The sequence below is a fragment of the Chaetura pelagica genome, unplaced genomic scaffold (genome assembly GCF_000747805.2).
Source record: "Chaetura pelagica isolate M959 unplaced genomic scaffold, ChaPel_1.0 scaffold338, whole genome shotgun sequence".
NCBI classification, from domain to species: Eukaryota; Metazoa; Chordata; class Aves; order Apodiformes; family Apodidae; genus Chaetura; species Chaetura pelagica.
In genome coordinates, this window is record NW_009954114.1 from 1,856,038 (window position 1) to 1,883,008 (window position 26,971).

Sequence of the window (26,971 nt, forward strand, 5' to 3'; positions counted from 1 at the left end):
TATATTAGCATATGTGAGCCACATAATTTACCAATTTAGTTGGAGACCTTTCAACTACTGGGTTACCCCAGAATGAGCCCTTGCTATGTATTAACTGAAAAATCATGAGAGGTTATGTTCTATTATCATAAGTTAGCATTGATTTAGGACATCAAAAGCCTGGCTACCTCAAAAAAAGCAATAAAACTCCAGATGGAATCATCCTGCCTTACCTTATGTCTTGCATATCACTTTGAAATGTTAAGAAGGTACTCCTCAAATGTCACTTATCAAACAACCTCTCTGAAATATAATTGCAAGACAGAAAAGGATGTACTTAATGAAGTTATACTTTATTTTACAAAAAAAATTCACTATTTTGCTTTGCATCACTATCTCCTAAAATGTATGTCATCTGTGTACTTCAGTGTATACTTTAACTCTGGAACATATTATGCAATACAATTTTTAAAGGTGTTGTCAAAGAACAACCTGTTGCATTATTGCACTATAGAACAGATATTTACATTTTCTAGATAACCCCTACATGTTACTATTATTTCTGTAAGCCATTAACACTCACGTATTTTCAAAGCCTTTTCTACCAGATTTATAGCCAAAAACCCTCAAAATAAGTATCTCCGTATTTGCAGATTAATGTGTAGTTTTAATTAGAAGTGTATTTGCAAACAGAGACATAAAGGTGCTGATGAATTTTAGGTGGTATTTCTTGCTGGTAACCATAGCCACAGTTCTGAGACTGATTTTCATGTCTTAAGGGCTTTGCATGAGTGTAAGCATTTTTTCCAGTCGTTTCACCAGAAGTAGGTTGAGAATCCTATCCTATTCCTTTCTGCTTTGCAGACTGTTAGATACAGATATTGTGTTAAATGACACATTTTAACGTAAAAGGGTGACCAACTCATCACATTTTTGTGCTTTTTCTCTTCAGTACATTCTGAAATGCACTTGTTTTCAACATTATACCTTGATTATGTATATTTTTTAACAAATTGCTTATGCAGGAGGCAATTACATAACTAAGGTGCAGATCACCCTTTGGCCTCAATCTTATTTTTATTAAGGCCAGCCTCTGCCAACTCAGTACAATAAAGGAGCCATAAAAGTGCTGCTCAATGAGAATCAGGTCCATTTGAGCAGAAAAACTAAGCAAAAGGCAATGGTCTCGATCTAATGGTTTCTTCTGGTCTTTGCATCTGTGAGTTCTCTCCAATTATTTTAAAATTCCTCTTCCACATGGGTCATTGCAACTTAAAGAAAACTCAGATATATTTATGCTGAATGAAGTTAAGTCTTGGGGGTTTTTTTGTGACATACCAAAACACAAAGATATGGTAAAGAAGCCACGGATGCACATTCGTTTTTTTTAAGATTTCCTGTGCTCCCTTGTGTTGGAAGTGATTTAGGAAAAAGTTGCATGAACTGCACTTTTTAACTTCATCCCAAATTGGAATGATCACTTATGCTTAAAGGCCGCTTCATATCAGGCTTCTATTTCTTTATGTTACTGACATAAATGCTCACCCATTAAAATGGTAGAGTATTTATTATAGCACAATGTTGTCAAGAAGAAGCTGTCTTTGAATACTGTAGAGCAAATAATTGATTGGTCAGGTTACAAGGTCTTTAACACTAGTTCTTCCTTGATCACAAGGAAACTTTCCAGTGATGTTCCTCCTCTCATGATCATTAAAGGGTGAGTCCACACCCACAAAGGTTTGAGTGAAAGAACTTCATCTTTATAACCTATGGAGGCCTGAGTTATTCTGAGCAGAGTTTTAGAAAATAAAAGGCTGTTTCAATAAAGCTGTTTCATAATTCAACTCTGCAGATATCTGTGGGTATCCAACATGAGTGCAAGGGATGAACTAGCCATCAAACATTATATTATCTGAAAGCGAGCACTGAATTAAATAGAGGGATATGTCTTGATCTGAGCACAGAGCAAATAAGGCTGTCTTGACTCATAGCAGTGGCAAAGCTTCAGCTGATCTCAGCAGGAGGAGGGTTTCTATGTAGTTACCCTGCTTGGGGCATTATTCTAGGTCTGACTTAGTTTTCTTTGCCATATTAGGCTCAGTTTGCTGAACAGGATATCAAAAAAATCAGTGATTCCCTGAAGGACTGTGAACACTTGTATTTTTGCTTCATTAAATGTGTGCTAATTATTGCAATTATCACCTTAAGATTGCTTATTCATTCTCTGAAAAACAAAACAGAAAAAAACCCAAACAACAACAACAAAACAAAACAAAACTTACATAACGTCTCTAATTTTAAAACTTTTGCACACACACAATTTGCTGTCTATCCACAGCTGTCAGTGTTAGGTTGATGGTTGGACTTGGTGATTTTTAAGGTCTTTTCCAATCAAGGTGATTGTGTGAACTACAAATTTTGTATTAGTCTCTCTAGCTATTATAGAGAATACACTGATACATGCAAATTTAAGACTTTTATTTCTGATCATACCAAAAAACAAAAGGTGAATCTGCTTAACTCTGTGCAGTTAGTCCAATGGAACCTTTCTAGGTATGTATGGTTTTAAAATATGGGCTAAAAATACAAATAACATTATTAATGCATCATCTTTTTGCTCCATGTTTAAATCGTTTGTGTGTGAGGACAATATTTAGATTCACCTTGAAGTTTCTGATTAATCATGAACAGATAAATTCCTTCCAAAGTAATACAATTTACTGTTAATATATGTGTTATTACTAAAGTAATTGTTGAAATAAGCATGTATTTCCCTTTTTCTGTTGTTCTAATTTCGTTGTGTGTTGACTGTCTTTTTAACTCACTGTAATGAATGTTTGCACTTTCTTAGAATACCCAGGTATGTCCATATAAACTGATTTACTCACACTGTTTTCATGTCTATAAATCCAAACATTAAGTACATTATTTCTGATCAAAAGCTTTGTCCAACAGAAGCAATAAGATGTAACATCTCAAGTATTGTTTTGAATTGTATTTCATAGGGGTATAATAGCTCTGAACATTCCTTAAGTATAAACATAAAAAGGACATAACTAGTATAGAGATGTGAGAGATATTTCAGTGCATGTTACTTTTTCCAGACTAAAAATGCTATAAATATATGTTCACAGAAAAAAAAATAATTATATATTTATGTATATATATATTGATACCTTCATATACGTGTATACTTATGTGTATTAGATTTTCTGTCAAGTAAGTAGATAGTTTCATTGCAACCAATTTTTTTACCCATTTCTGAGAATTTTTTTAAAGTAATAAAGATATTACTTTTAAAAAGTAATAAATTCTGTTAATTCTTACAACTATGCTTTTGAATTTATGATGAAGATCATTGTTGCATATCCATAAAAGCAGTGCCTGGATGTCTAATGGAGAATCATTCCATTATTGACAGCACCAGTAAATCATTGACACAACACTATTCTGATTCAGAACAAACTGTTTTTCTCTCAGTGGACTTGATATAATGAAAAATCCTCTCAAACAATGCAAGCAAAATTAATCATGAGTAGTAAAATAACATTGGCTCATATTCATGCTCATAGTGTGATGCTGCAGAACAAAATGAGTGTCTTCCTGCATTCAGGATCATCCCAGAGATGTTTCCGTTTAAGGGGCATATGATGCACAGAAAGTAGCTCTGTGGCAGTGTTCCAAGACAGAAGGTTTTTGCTTATCATTTCTGCCAATCTAATTTCTATAGGTAGCTCTTTTTGGTATTTAATTATACAGGTTTAGTAGGTACACAACATTATATTGCATTCTGCATTACCTTTTAATACCTGAGAAGTTATAATGAAGTCTGTCGTTCTGCAGAAGCTAAAAATCAGTATTTTCAGATTGGATGGGGTGTGGAGCAACCTGATCTAGTGGGAAGTGTCTCTGCCCATGCAGGGGGTTTGTAACTAGATGATCTTAAAGGTCCATTCCAGCCCAAACCATTCCCTGTTTCATTCTGTAATTTGACTGGAATGTTTTATAGATTAACCATTTTTTTTCTTTCCTTTTTTTTTCTGCTGTTGCTGACATGTAACTGCTGGTTTTAGGCTGTCATTATGAGAAGTTAGCAGTTTGAGAAGCTTAGAGTTAATTACAAATATGAGTCAACTACATTAACATTGTTGAAATGAAAAAGCTGACATATTTGGAAAACATACTTAAAGGTTATGAAGTTATGTTTCTACCCTATAACAAATTAGTGATGGAAGTAGTTCTGATGTCTGATGGCCAATTCCCAAATACATTTTTGGTTTCCACAGCGCACCCACCTTCTTTTGGTTTTACTCTCTCTTTTGGCAGTTCTTACCTAATGTGAAACCTGAAAAAAAATGATTCCTGCTCCACTCTTCCCAACATGTCACTGTGAAAAGAAATAAATCATCAAGTTTTGTTCCTCTTCTCGCTTCCTTATTAGACACTCAGCAGTTCCTCCTCGTAGCTACAGGGAAAAGGCTGGGGATAGTATAGGAACTGCTGACTTCAGCATGAAGATCTGGGTAAGCATGTGAGAGTCCCGAGCTTTGGATGGGACATCTCAGCGTCTATAAGTATCACAACAGGAAAGTTCATGTTTAGTCCACAGAGCTCTCTTAGTTGCTCGTTGGCATCTGCACCAAGGTCACATCCTTGACACTATTTGTCACCTCTTTCAGAGCATCCCAAGGTAAGTCTGTAGAGACAAGGACCAGCTGGGCACTTTCAGGCAAGTCAGAAAGTTTAGAAAACAGTTCTGGAAATGAAAGTTGGAAAGACCTGGGTTATTTAGTCTACATAAACCTGAAAATTTATGTAAATGATTGTTCTAAAACAAAGGCAGCAAATAAGTGAGGAACTTAAACTGTAGCACCGATTTACATTGTAACTTGGGAAAAACAATTGTAAGACATTATAAAGTTTTCAAGGTGTCCAAAAAGCCTTTTTTCCTGGTTGAAATGCCAAATCTCTACCTTCTCCTCACTAAAAGATTTAGGGATCAAGAGAGAATGCTGAACAACTTGAATATCATTGGTGTTTTAAGAGGCAACAATCAGTCAAATTTCTCTTCAATTCATGGGACAAACCATGCAATATATATGTACAGATATAACTTCCTCCAGTTACTCTGATTAGAAGTGAGAGATTGCAAGCATGAAGAAGGGTAATCACATACTAGAAGCTATTTTTTATTGTAGACATGACTATAGTCAGGCTGAATTACTTTGCTTCTCTGAACTACAGATGCAGACAACTGCAAAACTCTCCAGTTTCATGCAAATTAGGTGTTGCTATAGACTACCAGTCATTTAAGTTGCCATCACAACCTTTCTCAGTTTGAGGAAGTTTGGATACTCTACAAGTAATTAGTACCAGTAATCCGCTGTGCAAGGTGTCTGCCAAATTCACTGCATAACTACTTCTCCTAGTTATCATCTTGTAAAAGAACAGTGTGTCATGCAAATAATCAGTTCACTATTTTCCTTTGAACTACCCTTCAATTAATTTATCTTTATAATATGTATGAAAAGGACAACAAAGATGAAAAATTGCACTCTAAAAAAAGCCAGGTAACAAGACAAGAATGACCATCCGTTACATACACAGTTATCATAAAATGACCTCATCTAAATACAACCATTTACAGCAGCTCACCAAAAGCAGTTCCCCCTCCTTGATATTAAACAAGCAAATTTACTTTTGCAAGACTGGCAGCACCTTTGGATGAGCAGAAGGACTCTTAATATTTTTAGAGCTTTTCAGATACAGAAAAAAACCCTGAAAGAGCAGAGAAATGCAATGAAAAAAGGACATCCACTCAGAAAACAAACTTCTCCACAGATGAAGAAAAAATCTCAAACATATTCTTAAATGCTATTGATCAGATAACACTGGCAGGAGAGGGATTTCACATGGGCAAAACAATTTCCATCATCATTATGTTGATTCAAACAAATGTTTTGCATAACAAAAGAAGACCAGTCTACAGTCTAATGAATGTGCTCATTAACTGCAATAGCTTTAGCTGGAAATTGAAGGGGGAGTGACTTTAGAGAAAAAGAAATCAAATCAACTCATCCCAAGATACTGCTGCATTTTCTGTTTAGAAAATAAGAGGAATTGTTTACAAAAACGAAGGTGGAGAGTCTATTTTTGTTGTGTACGTGCATCTCTCAGCATTTTGTCTAACCTTAGAAACAGTGTTTTTGAAATGTGTGCTGAAAATTCCATGCAGTTTTCACAGAGATTCTAAGGCTGTGTTCCTCAACTCACTGTTAGCAAATAATGACATTTCAGTGATCACAGTTTATCTAGAGCCAATAGCTGAAAGTTAACCTTGGTATAGCAAGCTACTTAATAGACCAAACTAGGCAAGGTGTCCTCAGCTTTCTATGCTGCATCCCACTGCTGTAAAAAAAGCATCCATCATGTTAGCTGCAGAGCCAACATGTAACCTGGTGAGGAGACATTGCAGGAACGTCTCTTCCAGTTGGTAGTCCCTTTGTCTCTTATCTTCATGCAGTGTTCTGAGTTCAAAGGATGGCACAAGTCTAAAATCCCCAATACATCTATATTTTCCTATAATTGACACCCCATGAGTTTTGTTACTCTACTGTGGGTGCAGAAGCTACATATGATGCATTACTGGTGCTTTTTTATATTCATGCAAGCCTATTTTCCTACTCCACTTTCACAGGCTTTTAAATATTAGTTTAGCATTTGCTTTGCCATATTGTCTGTCTGAGCCATTGTTATGTCTATGTTGTTGTCTCTACATTGTTTGAGTACCTCTTTTATATAACACTTCTAAAAGCCTCTTGCCCAAGAAGTTAAGCTCAAGTACTTGAATGAAAAGCAGCTCTGTTCAATTAAGAAATCCTTGTGTAAGGAAGTTGAGAAGAGTTATGTAATATGAAGCTGTTACTTCTATCTTTTTCCAATAACTTTGAAGTTATAAAATGGCATCCCTGTTGCAAATCTTCTTAGAAAGGATAATTGTTCATAAATTAATACTATAAATTTTATAACACTCTGCTGGATTAGATCTAAAGAACTGTTCCTCTGAAAAAGTTATAAAGACATTCATTACAAGAAAAAAATTTATTTCTAAGTTGTTTTTGAGAAAAGTCATAAAGATGAGATACTGACGGCACAACTCTTTTAAATTCCATTCAGGTTAGGGTTGTTGTTTTTTTCTAAATATACTACAGAAAACCTATCACTTCCCACATTCATAAAACCTGTCAGATTTTATAAGGATGGATAAAACTGCTTAAAAACTTGCCAAAGATTAAGATGAATGCTTTGAAGAAAAGTTTAAATATCTCATAAATTAAAAAGCCCTTCTGTGGCTTTTACCACAAACCAGCCCATAAATGGTTCTAGCTCTTGGTCCAGTAAATAGTCCTGCTGGATGGTGGGGATTCTTGGCTGTTTGGAGCCTCCTGAGTGTGGTTGGGAACATTAACACTTGTGTTTATCCCTAACTGGATCTGAGCTTCAAAGTTAATATTCCAAGTGCTATAGTCAAGCTGAACATCATTGCTTGTCTTTCTCCTGTCATGAAAGTATATTTTCTTCTTTTACACTGAGTAATTCAGTGCATTTGAAATCTGAAACATGTTTATTAGTCGCTTCATTTGCACTCGACAATGAATATTATTTTTGCCACTGGTAAAGATATTTATTGACTTTGAAACTGCGCAAAGATATAGTTAAGAGTCTAGTGTCCTGTGCAGAAGGAAGTACTGGTTGAGGTCTTGACTTCTGCACTGGGTGAGGACAGTTGAGTCCCTGTGCAGAGGAGAGGGACTGTGCTGGGGACCAGTGCCTGCAGCAGGTTTCCTGCCTGCTCTGCAATACCGGAGCTAAGTTTAAGCCAAGCAGCCAACAATCAAAATAGAACAACAGAACCAAACAGATGAAGGTCGTCGACATCAGTCACACTAGGACTAACTATTTTAAATTAGAGTTAGCTTTAAACAACTCATAAAGTTTTAAAATAAGACAAATTAAAGTTTTTTTATTACCTTTAGTTTTTCAACTTTCAGAATTTAAAGGTGCTCTCTATAGTCAGTAACATCAGTGTCTTTTTAGAGGGAAAAAAAAATGAGATTCTTCTACAGTTTTCTAACTGTAAGACCTGGCTTTTGAAAAACTGAAACGTAAAACAACATAAATCTGGAATGGCCTGATAAGATATGTATATTTCTAGTGCAGTTGAGTGAAACTTTGTAAGTGTCATTACTTTCAAGAAAATCCATTGTGAAGCTGGGGAAAGAGGAATTGTCTCCTGGAGACATTCATGGTCAGGCATGATAGGCTTCTGAACAATCTGGTTTAGTTAGAGATGACCCAGGTTATTGTAGGGGTGTTGGACTAGATGACATTTATAGGCCACTTTCAACCCAATACCTTCTATGATTCTATGAATTACCCTGAGAAATTTGTGACATTTTGTTTGATTTGGATTTTCAGCCACTTCTGGCTACTTGTGGTCAGAGTATTGCAAGCAGAAAGAGACATTCAAAACCCACCTGGATGAGTTCCTGTGTGATGTACTCTAGGTGACCCTGCTCTGGCAGGGGGGTTGGACTAGATGATCTCTCGAGGTCCCTTCCAGCCCCTAAGATTCTATGATTAATACCTTCTATGATTCTATGAATTACCCTGAGAAATTTGTGACATTTTGTTTGATTTGGATTTTCAGCCACTTCTGGCTACTTGTGGTCAGAGTATTGCAAGCAGAAAGGTTAATGGATAGGGGTTAAAATCCTGAGTGCAACACAGTGTCAAGTAATTTCATAGCACTCCAGCCACCGGCAAAAAAGAAAGAAAAAACACATGGATCTGCATGATGCTTCATTAGTTGTGTCTGCAGACAGGATTTATTGCTTCAGATGTAGTGTCATACTGTCACATCCTCTGAGCTATGAGCTGGTGTTTCTGCTTGAGCAGTGTCAGCCCACTCAAATTTGCTTCTAGCTCTTTGTGCCATGCCCCATTGTGCAGTATAGATATGGACTGCAATTCAGTCCTGCCCTTCACACTGCAAGGGGTCTTGTCCTCAAGGTCATCCATCTCCTTTCAGGTAAGAGAAGGATCATCTTGGTGTCAGTAAACCACTGAATTAAAGATTTTCTCTGTAGAGCTCAGTGAGGTATTGTGTGATGTAGAGATGTGCTATACACAGCAGATTTTAAGATCTCTGATTTTTTAATGATGTTTCAATTACCTGAAATGAAGGATGAAGAATATAGCATCTGAGTAGAAGATGGCAATGACAAGCCTAAGGAAAAGGAAAACACTGAGTTCTTCTACTAAAAGTCTTACAGGTCCTTTAGTAGACTCCACTCAGAACCACAGGTGTGGGAGTGTGTTCTACAGCCAAAAATTTTATTTTTAAGAAAGTTCTTTTCCTACTCCATGGAACGGTTAATGTTGTCTCTCATTTATCCCTGCAGTGATGGCTGGGCAGACAGGTACGATGTGACAGATGGGTATCAGCGTGAAGCTGTTGGTGGAATAACAATCAAACTCCAGTCTCCTGATGTGAAATGGTTTGATGACTACTACCTACAGCTTCGGCCAGAAACCAATCACCGAAACCCATGGTTTCAGGAATTTTGGCAGCACAGATTCCAGTGCCGGTTGGAAGGGTTTCCTCAAGAGAACCCTAAATACAACAAGACTTGCACAAGTAAGTCAATTTATTACTTCTACTTTATACACCAGCATGACTGAAGATCTGTTGTAAACAGCTCACGCTGAACAGATGCAGCAGGTTCTCCTGGAATAGTGAGTGGGGATGGAAGGAAAAAGGCTGGAATTGCAATATTTGTTATTTTCAAAATGTCAGCCACGACAATTTAGAAAGTATTCAAATCTCTAAAGAAAAAAAATAGACAGTACTGAACTCCTTTCTGTATTTGGAAAACTTGATGCTACTCTATATAATTAGTAATCTGAACACTTTCAAAAATGCTTCTTTTCTGAAACAACGTTATTCGTATTGTTTTACCCCACAGGACCCAGGAGAGAGTTAATATACTAAAATTTATCTGAAGTCCATATGGTAATGATGATTATTTGTGTACTTCAGAAAGAAGACTAACTGGTTTGAAAGATTTCATTAGGTTTTCTGTCAGCCATGAGTCATTTCAGGAAATGTAATTTTGAGCTGATATTTTCCATTAAAACACACTGATTTTAGCTAAAATTGCCACAATATTTGTCATTTTTGAAAAACAGAGGCAAAAACTTTTTTCTCCCAGACAGATACGGGGTGTTTGGTTTCTTTGCTTGTTTTTATTATTACTTCTGTTAATTACTCTTTATTTAATGAGATGCCAAACAATACTAAAACAATGGGCATCCTGCTGGTCTTGTGGCATAAGGTGTTGTTATCCTGGGCATTAGACCAACCACAACTCTAAGCCCTAAAAATATCAGCATCTTCCATGCAACCTTGAGACCACAAAATGGCTTTCAGGATCAAAGTCTTGGATTTATACAACACAAAACCCCACATAAGTCCCACTTAACTTTCCTAAATCAGTCTTTCAATTTTTATATGGTCACAGAGGATGTTTGTGACCGAGTTGAAAAATGAGTGTAGGAATCACAAAATCTCAGCCTACACCTTCAATATTCAACTGGGTTGCCTCCATTATATTTCTTCTGTTTCCTTGCCAACACAGTATAACAAAGGCTTTATTTGCACTGTTGACAGGTACTGAATATTGAGCAGTAAACTTCATTGATTTCCCCATGATGATGTAGATCTCTTTCCTGAGATGTCTGTACAGTGGACATGCCTGGATACAAGCTGATAAAGTCCTGGTTTCTACTACTGTGCTGTGTTAACAACAATATATACACTTGACTTTTCTGGTTTTCTTTTCTTTTCCTATTTTTTAGCAACACTGGGAATCTAATTTCTGTTTTATGTGGAAGATTTTGAACTGTGAAATATAGGTGCTTACAGATTCTTTTATAGTTACTCAAATGCATTTAATCAGTGCAAAGAAATTATCTTGGGGGTGCAGGGAGATGTTATTTTAGACACGAAGTTGCCTAGTCATGGATATGAGACAACTTAATCATAAAACTGGAATAGGTTGTTTTGAAGAGCAATCATCCTTGGGAGGTTTCCCACAAAGAAATCCTGAGTGATCTGCAGCTCAAATAGATTCCTAAAACAAAAGAATGTCAAGCACACAAAGAAATGTGCAAGAATTGCAATCTGCTGATTTGCAAATCATGAAAAGAGAAAAGCACTAATTTCCTAAATTCATTGTTCTAATTACTTATCCTCCAGCTTTATTGTTGTAGTCAATGCTGGGCCATGATGCTTATTAGAAAAGAATAAAAACCAGATTATAATAGCTTTAATTCTTTCTTGTTGCTGTAGGGCAGAAGATAGTAATTCAGTTGTGGATTTCCCCAGAGTAACAATACTATGTGCAGAAATCAATTAAAATTGCCCATTTAATCAGAGTTTTCACAAAAGAAGTTGATACTCATCATGTTCCTCAGATTTATAGTTTTGATTTTGATCTAGAACATCTGTCAAAATACATATAAAGGAAATTCAAAGGTTGGCCAGAAGGATGACATGCAGGAAAGACACAAATGTATTATCTGAGAATTGCAGGAGGCAGAGACTTTGATGTTGGGATTTTAACCTCAATAATAACAAGAATTTTTTACTGTCGTCACAGTTTTTGTTTCTACCTCATTTCCTGTCTTCTATATGATTATGCATATTAAGTCTTTAGAGCAATTCCTACATTCTTTTTTGGTTTCTTAGCTTCAAGCACTCAAAGTTTTGAGTCATACCTTCCCTTATTTCCACTTCACAACTGTAGAGATGGTATTTGCCCTTGATGGTCACAAGGATTTAGGGCAACAAAGCTGGTGAAGGTTGTAGAGTGCAAGCCCTGTGAAGGGCATCTGAAGGAAGTGGGGTTGTTTAGCCTGGAAAAAAGGAGTCTGAGGGGTGACTTTATTGCTCTTTACATGAAAGGAGGTTGTAGCAAGGTTGGGGTCTGTCTCTTCTCCCAAGTAACATGCAACAAGACAAGAGAAAACAGACTCAAGTTGATCTGGGGAGGTTAAGATTAGATATTAGAAGAAAATTTTGCACTGAAGTGGTTATCAAGGACTGGAATAGGCTGCCCAGGGAGGCGGCTGAATCATCAAACCTAGAGGTGTGTAAGAGATATGTAGAAGTCGTGCTTAGGGACACGGTTTAGCACTGGTCTTTGTAGAGTTAGGTTAAAGGTTGGACTTGATGATCTTTAAGGTCTTTTCCAACCAGAATGATTCTGTGATTCTCTGAGATTTCATGGACTGTCTTGACAGTTTCTGCATGATGATGAATATATTTGTGCTGCTTCAGATTTATCTTAAAAAGAAAACAAGACTATGTCCTTTAGTTTATGTAACTGAACACATTCTCTTCTCCAGCATCTGCATTAAAAAAAAATAAAGCAACAATATAAAAATGTTAAAGGTGTTTCTCAGGATTGCAATTAAAGAGATTGAGTTTATAGAGAAATGCTGGAGAGAATTAGAAAGCTATTTTGGCAACAAAAGGCAAGCTATTCTTTACTTCTTGGCATAATAGTGAAAAAATAAACATAAAGCCCATTGGTGGTGATGGATGAGATCATTGTTAAATGATGGTGTCTATACAGAAAACAATAACCATTACTTTAGTGGAATAAAAATTAATTATTCTTCACAAACTGGTTGTTCTTTCATGAAAATATAAACAATGGTTAACAGTATAAACTATTTATTTAAACATCAAGAAAATATGCACAAGGAGATATGGCTGAAATCTGAATAGATAATTGACTTCACCTATGTCCCAGATATTAACTTAGATGTTTAAACTTCTGTATTTACTTTGCTGCCTAGTAAAATTGAAGGCTCCATTTACCTCTGTGACAGAAAATACACTAAGTCATAGGTCAATGAAGTCAGCTCCAGTGACTCATGAGGTTTTTCTGTTTTTCAATATAATTCTCCATACACAGTTCCAAGCAGGTATTACTATTAAATGAAAACACAATTTAATAAAATATGCATAATAAAACTGCAAAATCAGCCAAATAAAGAAAATAAATAAATAATCAGACTCAAATATTTTTTCTCCCTTCATTTCTACCTAGCATTTTAGTCTCTCTTACTTCACATACACTTAGGTCACACTGAGGTGAAAATTTTAACATCAAGCTCACTTCTCATTTGGAGATTTGAACATACTTACTTAATCCAAATGGGTAGCTCTGCTGCTGCTAAGTACATTGATTATCTGCCCAGCAGGAGTACTACAGAAATTGAGAAGTTTGCAGACTCGATATTCAGTGTAATCAGTTCTGTGTCACAAGAGAGCTGCTGCAACCCACTTCTAAAGACCAAGAGTCAGAAAAAAGAATTTTAAATGCATCTTTAAAGAGACATGTAATGGCCTCCAGACACTAGGGATTTTACAATAATTTAATTTGGCTTCCCCTCTGGCACCAGTCAAATGTTTTTTTTATTATGAGACCGCAATCCGGTAAAGTTCGTAAATAGGTGTGCAGGCTGATCCAGATGAGTAACTCCACTAAACAACCACCTTCAGGTTATAAAAGGCTAATGCAAGCCTTTGATATTGATTGTCTTTGAACCTTTGAAGACTAGGTGTCTATGTGCTTGCTTTCTTATAGACAACTGTCCCAACCAGAACCAAAATTCCAAGTGTTTTTTCCTCCTAGCAAGGATGTTTTATAACTGGGTCTTAACACAGCAAAGCCCAACACAAGCAAAGTATGTTGTGAAACTCTGGCTCAACTGACATCAGTAGAAAAAGCCAAGTCTTAAACATCACCAGAGGCAGGATCGTATTTATTACATTTAGCAATCTGAATCCTTTTTCTTGACTGCTAAGTGTTCTTATTTTTCCCATGTTGTGTAAAAGTCAGAAGCATGGATGGAACAGCATTTTCTAAGGTGTTACTTAAACATAGAGCAAATTTAGAACACACATCTCAAGTATCTATAATCTAAGTGTAAGACAAATAAAGAGTTGTTGATGATGCAGTGCAACATCTTTGTTTGACTGGCAGAGGTTACAGACTTGAAAAAAATACTAAAGTATTTTCCTGTAAAGGAACAATGGGGAAAAGAATCTGAAGAAAGTAATGGGGCACTTGTGCATGTATTTACAGCAGAGTCCAGATATTAAATATTGTGGTTCAAGGCAGTGAGGTAGAAAACACAAAGAGAAATTATGGAGAATGGGTAATCACAAAGATTAACCACAGACAGGACATGGAGGGTGTTGAAACTGAGGAAACTTAATGCCTGACATGTTCGAGAGCAAGGATCTGGTGGTAGGGTTCATAAGGAAGAATGTACTCAAAGTGATTAACAGGGAAAAAGAGATTTGCAGCAGCATTCTGAATGGATCTTGAGAGGATACAGAGATCTAAGTAGTTCATTCATGATTTAACCATGTGGCGTCTCTGAGATAAAAACGCTTTTTCCAACAGCGCAAAAATTGACAGAGGAGAAGGATGACCAATATGTCTCCAATCAGTTAAGAACAGGATTAAGAGTGAAAGAGTTTATTCACAGAAAGGGAGATTACACAGATTTGGGATAAATACAAGAGAAGTTTTGCAGCTCAAGGTACAGGGAAAACATATAAAATGTAAATATTATCTACCTGTTTACTTAACTTTATATAGCTCCAGCTACTCTTAATGAGGTCAAAAAGACCCACAGAAAATCCCAGAGTTTCAGGTGAACGGATACTTGGTTTAACAAATTGTTCTTTTGGGTTTCCAGATAGTACTGAGAAATAGAACATGACTGCACTTCAGCACATTAATAATCTGTTGATTTAATCTAAGTTCAAATGCCAAAGTTGATTTAATCAGAATCCAGCTGATTTAAAAAAAAAAAAAAAAAAAAGTGCTTTGAGGATGGAAGGGCATTTTCTATATTTCAAAGAATGTGTCACATTTAGACTCCATATTCCCCAAATGTGTCATTCCTACTTGTTTATTTTTAGATTGCAAAAGAGAAAAAAATCAAAATAAGTTCAAATTAATTTATATATACTAAACAGTGAATTTAAATCTTTTAAGAATATAACCTGTTTGTCACTCAGTTTTAAACCTGATATGTTATGTCCTGTGCTTGGGTACTGGTAAGCCTTTACTTTTATGGCCCATAAGTGGCTGCCTGGAATGCAAAGTGTTTTCACTCTTTCTTTTACCATTTCTCCAGTCTGTAAAATTCAAAGTACTCACAGCTTTGGAAAAGTTATAAAGCAGGAGAGTATATTGAAGCACTGCAATTTTGCACTCTTGCACGTCACTGAATCAGAGAATCACAGAATAGTCACAGTTGGAAAAGACATCTAAGATCACCTAGTCCAACCATCAGCACAGAAAAAAACAACATGCCCACTAGAGCATGTCCTGAAGTCCTACATCTACATTTTTTTGAACACCTCATGGGATGGTAACTCCCTCATTTATGAGGCTTTGTTATGTCTCCAGCTGGCAAAGAGCAAAAAATAAAAAGGTATTTTATCTTCCTTGAGAGTAAAAAGTAGGGGAAAATAAGAGGAATTACAGGTTTTAAATAAAAAATACTTAAAATAATGAATTTAATTTAATAGTGTTATGAAGAATGCTAAGTACAGGAAAAAACAATGAAAGTTCAGAATTTAGAATCATGGAATATTTCTGACTGAAAAGACCTTTAAGATCATCAAGTCTAACCATTAACCTAGCACACTGCAGAGTTCACCACTAAACCATATTGCCAAGCACCACATCTACACATCTTTCAAATACCTCCAAGGACTGTGACTCCACCACTTCCCTGGACAGGCTGTTCCAGTGCCAGATAACCCTTTTGTTGAAGAAAGTTTTCTTCATATCCAATCTAAGCTTCCCTTGGCACAAGATTTGTGGTCCAGACCCTTCACCAGCTTCATGGCTCCTCGTTGAACATGCACACCTTCTGCAAGACTTGGTTTTGGTTGGTTTTTCTGCATTTGGTGCCAACACTGCTCCCAGATGGCTGGCAGCAGGTCGCATGCCTAGGCAGGGCAGACCCAGCCTGGTGTTCCCCCTCTCCACAGCAGGGGCAGTCAGAACTTGGGGCTGCAGGAGAAATGCTGGAGGATGCAAACAGCTCAGCTGTGCCTGTGCCAGAAACTGCTTCACATTGCAGAGAGACTTCAAGCACCCATAAGTGCCCTTGGATCAGTGCCCTTAAGTACACTAATTGTTTTTAAATGGATCCAAGAAATTAACCATTGCCAGTTAGAGTCATTTTCTTGGTGAAAGAACATGTTTCTTATCCATCATCTGCATATTTGTGTTTTGGAGAAGTAACAAATGAAAAGGACAGATTTGGATTCTGAGTTTGGTGCTCTGCAGTTTCTGTGTGGTTAATCACAGATGCTTTCAGACCTCTACTTACTTCCATACTTACTTCATATGCTTACCTTCCATACTTAGCTATGGGGTGTTTGCCTTCACATTGTGAGGTGCTGTTGAGCAGTATTGTGTGTGATACCTCTACCTATTAATAGGGCAATTCTACCCCCTACTCCACCCTGGTGAGACCCCACCTGTGGTACTGAGTCCAGGCCTGGAGTCCTCTGCACAGGGAAGACATTAACCTGTTGGAGCACGTCTAGAGAAGGTCACAAAGATGATCAGAAGGTTGGAGCAGCTATTTTATGAGGAAAGGCTGAGAGAGTTGAAGTTGTTCGGCCTGGAGAACCGTAGACTCCAGGGAGACCTTCAGTGGCCTTCCAGTACCAGAAGTAGGCTTATAAAAAAAAGGCAGGGTGGACTTTTTAGTAAGGCCTGTTGCAATAGGGCAAGGGGTAATGGTTTTAAACTAAAACAAGATAGATTCAGACTAGATATAAGGAACAGGGTTTTTTTACAATGAGGATGGTGAAACACTGGAACAGGTTGCCCAGAGAAGTTGTGGATGCCCCATAATTGGAAACATTGAAGATCGGGTTGGACAGGGCTCTAAGCAACCTCATTGTTTGAAGATGCTCACTGCAGGGGGGCTGAACAAGATGACCTTTAATGGTCCCTTCCAACCCAAACTCCTCTATGATTCTATGATAGCCCACATTTATCCTCTGCTGTAATATTGCTGGAGTGTCCTAAACCAGGTCACAGTGCTGTCAGAAAGGATGTAGGTTACAACACTGATTTTTTATCATTCTCAGACTCTTCTTCACTTTTGGTATTCTCACAGTCTTATAAGAAAGCTGGGAGCATACATATTAATTCAGACATACAGAATATATATTTAAGAAGGAAAAAGCATGGATATAAACCACCTACTCAGTGGCAGCAAAATCGAATATATATATATTTCCATAATGATCTATAGGATAGATATTTACATACTTAAATTTCCACCAAAATCCTTGAAATCCTGGATAATTTTAATTTCATTTCAGATACAGTGCAATAGCACCTCAATACTCCAGTCAACAACATATCTGTTGCATTAAGCAGAGGAAAAGCAGGAAGATAATAGGAAGTAGTCTCTTTTTTGAGGAATATTATGTCTAAAGAAAGAAGGGAGATAAGAAGTAGTAGAAAGGAAATAAGGCTAGATGAGAAACTAAAAGACAGGTATTTTTTTTTTACTTGCTAAAGAATGAACAGCATTTGCCTGTGTGATACTTCGTGAACAAAAATGGTGATGTGACTTCAAACTGGAACTTAGGATCTCACAGTTTGGAAAATAATGGGATGAGCCCTTATTTACTTACAAAAATTACTTGGACAAAAATGAATAAGGAATAAGCAGAACAGAACTGAGGGATCTGTTCACATACTCTAGCCACTGAGATTCCATTATTTCTCAGAGAATTCCACAACATTTGATCATTTAGGATTGCAAGTACTGTCCGACTTCCCTCATTAGGTACGATTTGATTCACCTTGCACTCTTCATTGCCCTGTACACTTCCATGGCAGGAGGCAGACTTCTTATTTTTGCAGTACTTCCCATGAAGCAGTGTGAGTATTTTTTGGTTGTGAGGTACTGTTGTACAGATTACTTCCTGTAATCATTTAGGCATAATCACCAAATTCAGCAGATTTATAAATAGCTTGGTTATTATTCAAAACAATGTTTGGGGGAAAATTAGCTATGTCCTGAAAAAACAATTGCTCAGTCCTACCACAGGAAGGATACTTAATGGCTGTCAGAATTACAATAAGAATTGACTGGAGATCTGCAAAATGCAGTTTTGTATCTGGCCCATGCAACGTTGTCACCTCTGTACCTCCAGCTGCTGCTGTGTGCAGCAAACTGGGAGTGTTGCTGAGTCTAATTGCAAACCCTGTGGGCCAAAGAGAGATTCACAGCTCAGGGCAGGTTTATCCTAAATTGTTTGTAGCCTTGTCCTAAGGCTTGAACACCCATTTTCAGCTGTGGTGCATTATGTGCTTTCCTGGGGCACTTAATCCCTTTTACTGTCTTTTGAAAGACATTTGATACATTGCGCTGAAACTGTGACACTAAGTCCAAACCAAAGCTCGGTGAGCAGGAACAGTTTTGAGGCTGGCTCTGAAAATCCAGACCTGAATTGAATTGAAACATTCGAGTGAACATTTCCTGCTTATCCTGACATGCCAACATTAAACAGGCAATGCTGCCTTTCCCCAGCCCACAGGAAAATGACATATTTTATCTCCTTCTTTACAAATTTTTCTCATATGCCACTGTATAAGATAGAGAAAAACAGATTATTTATAGATAAGAGGTTTTTTACTGTAATAGAACATATGTTCTACTACAGATATTTTAAAAAGCATATGGATTATAGTCTGTGGATATTTATTCTCTGCCCAGTAATTTTGTAGGAAATCCTCAACTTCTATTATATTTTTCATTATTCTTGACTAAGAGTTTAGTCTGTAAAGATGATTACGTTGCTAATTTCTGGTGTCATCATCAATAAATTCATCCATGCCACCTCTCCATCTCGTGATGATCTGTGTCAGGAAACGTTCTGGACTGAAGACAGCAATTGTGGATTAATGTAAGGATAAGTGTTTAAACTCCAGCAAGGACAGTAAGCACTAACAGTTAAAGTGAACAATGTATTTAAGGCTGCCTGAATCATACTTATTTTAGAGATAGATTTAAATTCAATTTTTTTCTGACTCAGACACTACCTTTTAACTCGTGTGTTTAGACCATAGCTTGTGTATTACCCTAAGGTAAACAGCCTCACTTACATGCTTCAAGTCTGACAAGCTTAAGTGCCTTGTGAAATGGGTTGAATGTTACTTTCAAACTTAACTATTTTTTTTAATAGTGTAATTTTTTAAGACGGTGTATTAAAGAGCAAAAATTTTATTTTGTCTCATTTTTGGGGATGTTTCCTTTAACTACAGTCTTGAGGTACTGTAAACTGATGGTCAGACTTGGCAGGTTGGATTTGCCCCTACATAACAAAGTGAGACAGTTAACATCTCAGGGAAATGTTTTATCCAGATGCAGGAGATATATTAAAATTCTCACAACAGCTAATTCCCTCACAACTCCATTGACAATTGCCAGCAGCTCTATGAAGAGCTAAGCAGCCTCATTACAAATCGTCAGGTAAACTGAATGAGATTCAATGTTTAAAGGAAGTCAGAACAATAATTCTACAAAATTGAAGCACAAAGCCTTGTGGAGAGTGTTCCTGTAAGAATTAAGTTATTAAATTGTGAAGAAATCACATGCAATAAAGCAGATGAAATGTTGTTTTGTAATAAATACTACTGCTGATGCAAACCTGATTCATTCTAATGGCTACTATAATTAACTATGGGGTTTATGAGCTGTTAATTTTGAGGATGAATAATTGGTTAAACCAAGTTTTGTGTATTGCAAGGTAATATGCTTGATCAATTTTCCACTTAATTTCAATTAATATGGGTTTTACATCTATTCCACTGTTGCATTTTTTATGCCTGTTATTTTTAATTAGGAAAAAGCAATACCTTGGTAGAACAGAGCAAATGAGCAACGCTGTGTGTTGTTTCTGGGTTTTTATTCTACTACAGACATTTCAAATTCATAGCACTTAACTATCCAAAATGTTAACCACTTCTGCTGAGATTGACTGGAACAGGGATTCCCAGCTTCTGTGCAAAATAGAAAAAGGGATCTCTCACTCTTCTCATTCACTTGCCGACCCCTCTGCAATAATTTTCAATTCAAACTAAGTATCTTTGCTAACCTTCCTGATGTTTTCAGTACTCATTTATGTTTCAGTGATTAGAGCTGCATGGTGATGTTATTGTTCATGGCCAGAAAGGAGAGCTTGTAGGTGCACCTGGTTTATAACTCAACGAATCACCAGCTGGAGTTTCTTATTAATCTCCACAAATAGTGCCAAGACATCAGAGTGGATGAGTGTGTTCTGGATGGATATAGCTAAACTAGATGAGTGCCACGCTGAGAACCATATATTAGTCTTCAATTCTTTCAAGAAAAAAAATACTACATCAAGTCTTTTGGTAGCATCTATTGCTTCTCACATTGTGCTGCCCCTGCAGCTCAGCCAGGCAGGTGTAAGCTCCATCCCTGCCACTTGCTAATGCCTCAGTGGGGGCAGAATCCCATAGAGTGGCCAGAGAAGGTTATTTGCATTCCCCCTGCTCTTGGATGCCCACACATGGGACTCCCTAGCTCCTAGGGACTGCTGCTTGACTGATAAAAGAAGAACAAATCTCCTAGTAGAGCTCTATGTTTGTGCTCCCTCTAGAGCCAAATCTTTCCAGGTGTCTGACAAACTCCCAGCACCACTGATGCAGCTGCTTTGTCTCTGACCCTTCTTACTTCCCCAGTATTAAAGGTCTGGTGTCTGGAGTGTAGTTGGATGTTTTGCTGATGACATACAAGGCAGAAAGCCTCCAGGATATATATATATATTTATTTTTTTTTATTATTTTTTTTAATCTGAACTTGTGCTGCCAACAAAGCAAATATGTGTTATTAATAATACTGGGTTATAAAAAATAAGGTCTTCAGGGTGCTGCTGAATGGATTTTTATTGTGCATTTCACAGAAGCTTAAACAGAAAATAGGAATTCAGACATTATGTTTTAAAAGCCAAACAAAATAGGGTTCACAAACTCTGGCTGAGCAGACAAGAGTCAACACTCAACCCATATCATCAGACCCTTCACAGCATTTTAATACATTCATCTGCATTGCATCATTAACCTCACTTTGTAAATAGAGAGGAACAGGAATTTCTGGTACAGTAAAGGTACAGTACCTTGGACAGTCTGCACAGGATTGGTTCCTATGTTTCTGAAGCAAAAGTGTTGTCTAAAAGATCACTACAGAAGAAACCTCATGTTAACATTTATACCTCAACAAAAGATTTCTGAGACTTTGGAGAGATTTCTGCACTCAGTGAGAAGTTCCTGGATTCCCCAAAACATTGTATTTTCATGTAAATGACACACATGTAAAAAAAACCCACAATCAACGTGGGAGAGAAGCAGTTGAAAAACAACATACATGAGGTGTGGAGTTACATCAGCTGGGTAGTAAAATATTTAAAGGGAACTTATTTAATTATTTTCTCTCTTTAACATGGTCAGTGTGTGTACCAGTAAGAGAATCTACCATAAGCTGTCTAAGAGCCTTAAAAAAGACTTTTTCCACCTTTAATAACCAGCCCATCAACAGATGTCTGAAGATCTGATCCTTTTTCAGCCCCATGCAATAACCACTCCTTTTGCCATGTTCCCCTCCAGGACAGATGACTCTGAGGACACAGCACGTTCAGGACTCCAAGATGGGCTTTGTCATCAACGCCATATACTCGATGGCGTACGGGCTCCACAACATGCAGATGTCACTGTGCCCTGGTTACGTGGGCCTCTGTGATGCCATGAAGCCCATAGATGGTCGGAAGCTCCTGGAATCCCTCATGAAGACTAACTTTACTGGGGTCTCCGGGGACATGATCTTGTTTGATGAGAATGGTGACTCACCAGGAAGGTAATGTTGACATTTCTCAAAGTGTTTCATACCAGTCAAAGTCAAGTTAAGTGAGCATAGCAGATGCATGCAGGCTTGGTATTAGAATTATGATCTCATACTTTTATTTTTACATTTCCTAAATTTCTGTGCTTATTTTTTCCACAATAGCTCTTTTTTTTTTTTTTTTTTACATACTTTTCTGAAGTGTTTTTTATAATGTTTAAGGTTGAAGTCTTGATCTTCTGGGTATACCATCTTCCTGGATGATTTTGCATTTTCATCTGTACCATTTAAATGTATAATTTCTCACTACAAACCATCAGACCTCCAACTTCATGTTCTTAGACCATGTCAGGCACAGCATTGCTCGCTCTCTCTGAGTGTATAAATGTACATGTTTCATTGAGCAATAAACAAACATAGCAGGTGTACTTCTTTTAATAAGAAAGGCAAAACAATATGTGAAATATTGTGTTGATTAGTCCAGGATTTTTTATTTCCCCTTCAGAATTATTACAAATCCGCTTCAAAATCTTCTAAATAAAACCTTTCCTTACCAGACTGAGCCATTATTTCAAATTTGCTGCTAGAATTGAATTTAAACAAAGCTTCTTTTGATGACAACTTACATACATCTGTGTATATATATATCTATGACATAGAAAATGAGCTTTTGTTTTTCTGTGACATGTATGCAGTATCCACAGAAATGAACATTGAAAAGACTGATGAGGTTTTTTCTGGGTTTCTGTCTGCTGAACTGTCAGAATGTAAACAGTAAGTGTGATAGAATTCAAAGATTATTTCTTTTTCCTTGTATTTCAGTGGGTAGATTCCTGCCTCACTCACTTATTTTGTGGCAATTTGATTGAAGCAGTCCTTTCTGTCTACATTATTGAGATGTCTGCATATAAGCAGATGACTAGAGGGAAAATTGTTTATCCACTCATTTCAATTTTGTCTTCTCTCACTAATATGAACTGAAAGGGAAGCATTAACTTCCAAGCAGAGATGGGTAGGAAAAGGTAATTCCATTGTTCAGTATATTTCAACTTTTCCAAACACTTTTGCAACTTCAGAACTAAATATTTTTTTTTCCTTTTTTTGAGAAAACCTGTATTCTCCCCAAAAGAGAGCCACTTACAAAGGATAACAACTTACAAAGCAGTCTGTGTGTCTAGAGGCACAAATTTTCAAACTCCTAAGACTCAGACTCTAAGGAAGTGCACAGTGAGCTGGCAGGAGAGCTCAGATACAAACTGGCAGAAACCTAGGAAAATTTCAGATGGAAGTTTATTTTCAGCACTGTTTTGGTGAGCAAGGCTGTCTTCCACTAAACATGTCTATTTAAAAAAAAATAGCTGAATTCTTAAAAAAAAAAATGTACTCAGTCTTGATTTTTCTGGCCAAATTATTTTCAAAAGACTTGTCCCATACTTGTCTTAAGACAATCCACATTTGGTTTTATTTGTGCTCAGATGCAGTGAGTTGCATCCTTATTCCTATAATTTTCACTCATTTCTTGCAGAAAGACTGAAGGTTGCCATGAATAAATTATATGTGATGTGACAATACATTAATGACAATATGAAATGTTGAACAGAAACCTTTAGCTTTGTCTTTTTCTCATGTTGGCATGCTTAACTATAATGTTTTAATTCCATTTTTTGCAAGGAATTTAACTGAAAGTCTTAGGTCTTTTAAAATACATTATAAGAAAATTATTAAGAAATTATTTGTTCAGTCACACTAGGACATTATTGTTGCACTGAAGAGTGTGAAGAGACCATGATGATTGTGGAACTCAGGGTAATGCAACTTTTAGGAATTCCCGTCTCACTGGATTTGTGTGATACATAGTAGTACCCTGTCTACTCAAATTAATGGACTGTGTGTGGTGACAAAATGTTCCCACAATCTGTTTACTTTTGGAACACAGTTCTTTGATCCCTTTTCTACAATAGTCATATAATTAAATCCAACCCACGTGCTTAAATTATCCAGGTTTGAGTCAAGATTTACTTTTTCATTATTAAGAGTGCTTTATAGGAAGTTCCATCTCTAATAGCCATATTTTTAGTAGTTTAGAGTCTTTTGAGCACAGCCAAACACTATTTGCAACAGCTGGGAGATGGTGCAGTGATATTGGATTAACTCATCTTCCCTGTTCACTTGCATTGATAGCTGCATCTTCTCTTTGTAAAACAGACATTTAAATCCTCCCAGCTGAATTGTAGTGGTGGTGTTAAGCAGGAAATCACAACATAAAAAGCCTTTCTGACCTAGATAGCTCAGGATTTTGATGTATAGCAAAAGGGTTTTGATCTGGTTAATGCAACAAGATGATTTGAATCTTGGCCCTATTCCAAAGTCCCTCATGTGTATGTTGAGCTTTAAGCAGATAGACAGACTAGTGAAGGGCTTGTTTTAGGTGAGGAGACATGGAACAAAATGAATGAGTATGGAAGGAATAGTCATTATTTCTTGCTACCTGGTAAATAATGCTGAAGCTCCAAGGAAGAAATGCGGAAGACAAGAATGATCAAGAAAAACAACATGCTGAAGTTTTGGCTGTGCTACCAATAGAGCATGGATTCTCAGCAACTTTGTGGCACTTGTTTTGAAATAAGTGTTTTGCACTGTGATTAGGGCACTGCTGGAAATGTGTTATTGCACCATCTGGTCTTTCCTATCCTAAAGGGACAAACTGCCTCTGTGGTATCTCAAGGAACCTCCAGGGAACCAGTGACTCATGAAACTCCTCTACAACAATGGCCTTACTGAGTCTGGCTCAGTCGACCAGCCCTGTTCTCTGCAGAGGGCTTGTAAGAGATACAACATTTCGTTTATTTAATTTGTTAGGTTTCTTTCCAGTATTCCCTTTGGGATGTACACATGGAACTACTACCAGAGGGATAATTGGTTTAGTTCCTGTGGCCTGTTAAGCATTGGCAGTACTTTTTTGTTCATTTACCCATAAAAGTTTGAACAGCTTTAACAAAGCAATACTCACAGGAACGTTTCAATGTCCTGAAAATGCTGAATAAAGACTCCACAGTGGCTTCTGGGCTAAATTTGGGTTAGTCTATTTATTCCCAAAACAGACTGTCACTATGCCTGTGAACGTCAGAAAAAGAGCCTTGGCTTCTAACTATGTGTAAACACCTGTTTACTCAGGTTAGTGTGTGTGTTATCTGGATGCAATTTGTTTGAGTCAGCCTGGCATTCACATTTCCAGCATTAATGAGGTCATTCTCAAAGCTGTGGACATTTCCTTCTTTGTATAGGATGGAAAGGGTAGTATTCCAAAATCCAGGAGCATCATAAAATTTCTTCCTGTTTGTGTCATTGTTCATTTCTTCTTTTGGAAAGAATCAAGACCCATATGGTATGGGTAACATCATACTGCCCATCCAACCAGGATCCACTTCTATTTTCTTTCACAGGTTGCTTGCAGTCTTGTACCTGAACTGTGTATGATTTTGGCATTGAATGCCTGCCATAGTTTCTTCACTGTGTCAGTTAGTCTTTATTTCCTGATACAAAGCATCCTGAAATCTACAGGTGGAGAATACCATAGAAGAATGTTACCATAATTTTGTGTCAGGTTGGGAAAAATATTGATGTTAGATACAACATGGCTACTGGTTGTCAGTCTTAACAGTCTTTCCTCAAAATTTGAGAAAGATAGTTCATTCTCTTATTTAAGAGAATGTTTGTTTTAATAACCTGGTACTTTTACTTCATTGGACTGCACAAATTACACTCTGAAAATGTCACTCTTAATTCAACCCTTTGCCTTGGGGATTAATTTTGTGCCTTCTGCCAGGAAAAAGTTGGCTCCTCATTTATGAACCATGCAGGTTTTTAAACCTATGATTGTGTTCTTCTCAGTCTGTATAATCTGTTTATTTTCCGCAAGTGAATTTTATGAATTATGAATTTTATCACAATATTACTGGGAGAGTCTCAAGGGCTTGTTTAGTTAGACTACTGCAAAACCCACTAAAAAGGAGGCAAAAGATAACATCACCACTTCAGGAGTTACCCAAATTTCCCTGCATGCCTTGCAAATAAGTACTGTAAGATCTGGTCTGAAAGTCATAGATGGCCTGACATTCAACATGCCAGTAGGAGGCTACTAAGTCCTAGATTTGCTCCACAGACTTTCTGAAGGAGAGCTAAAAAGACAGTAGGAGGAAGAAGGAGGAACGTGAACCTGAAAACTGATCAGTTCTATCTCTGCTCTTAACACTTCTGCTCCCTGACAATGAGATGGTCTGACCCAAAAGCAGTCTAGGACTGAAGCATGAATATTTCTTCTCTTCCATACCATACTATACAAGAAACTAAATGTGTTCTGGTCACTGAACATTATCTAAAAATGAATAGCATTTGCTGCTGCAATGCTATAGAAGAAAAAGACCCAAAAAAGGGCATGTCTCAGTTTCATTCTTCAAATGCCTGGACTACAAATTACTTCTTGATAAGAAGATCTCCCTGAAGCCTGCAGCAAGTTCCAGAGTCCTAGATTCTGTGCCTGAAGAATGATGTCTGATTCATCTCTGGGTGCCACACCAAATAGCACCTTGCAGTTTTAGAACACAGGAAGATTCTTTTGATCCCACAGGCCTAGGTTGCTTCTACCTCTACTGTAGGAGCTCAGCTGATTTCTCTCTCAGGAGGGGACAATGCAGACCCTGGGGAGCACTTAGCATTGACAATTGCCACTATAGGTTTAGATTTCTCTGCATCTGCTCTAGAGGAAGCCTAGGTTCTCTATGCTGAAAGGATGAATTTAAACAAATACAGTTATGCTCAGAAGCTCAGTCGCTTAATCCCCAAGTGTTTAGAGAACTTCCACGGTCATAGAAGAAAGCAAATTCAAATGCTAAGGAAAATAAATGATATCACAATATTACTGGGAGAGTCTCAAGGG

General features: G+C 37.1%; 1 protein-coding gene across 1 annotated transcript in view; it reads left to right on the forward strand.

The window, feature by feature from the left end:
- LOC104393153 (metabotropic glutamate receptor 5) overlaps nt 1–22,054 on the forward strand; it is a 196,279-nt gene extending 174,225 nt beyond the window's left edge. The window contains exons 4-5 of the mRNA XM_010002620.1: nt 9,444–9,679; nt 21,804–22,054. Of these exons, the coding sequence (XP_010000922.1) occupies nt 9,444–9,679; nt 21,804–22,054 (487 nt within the window). The remainder of the gene's footprint in view (nt 1–9,443; nt 9,680–21,803) is intronic.
- Nucleotides 22,055–26,971: the final 4,917 nt, after the last annotated feature.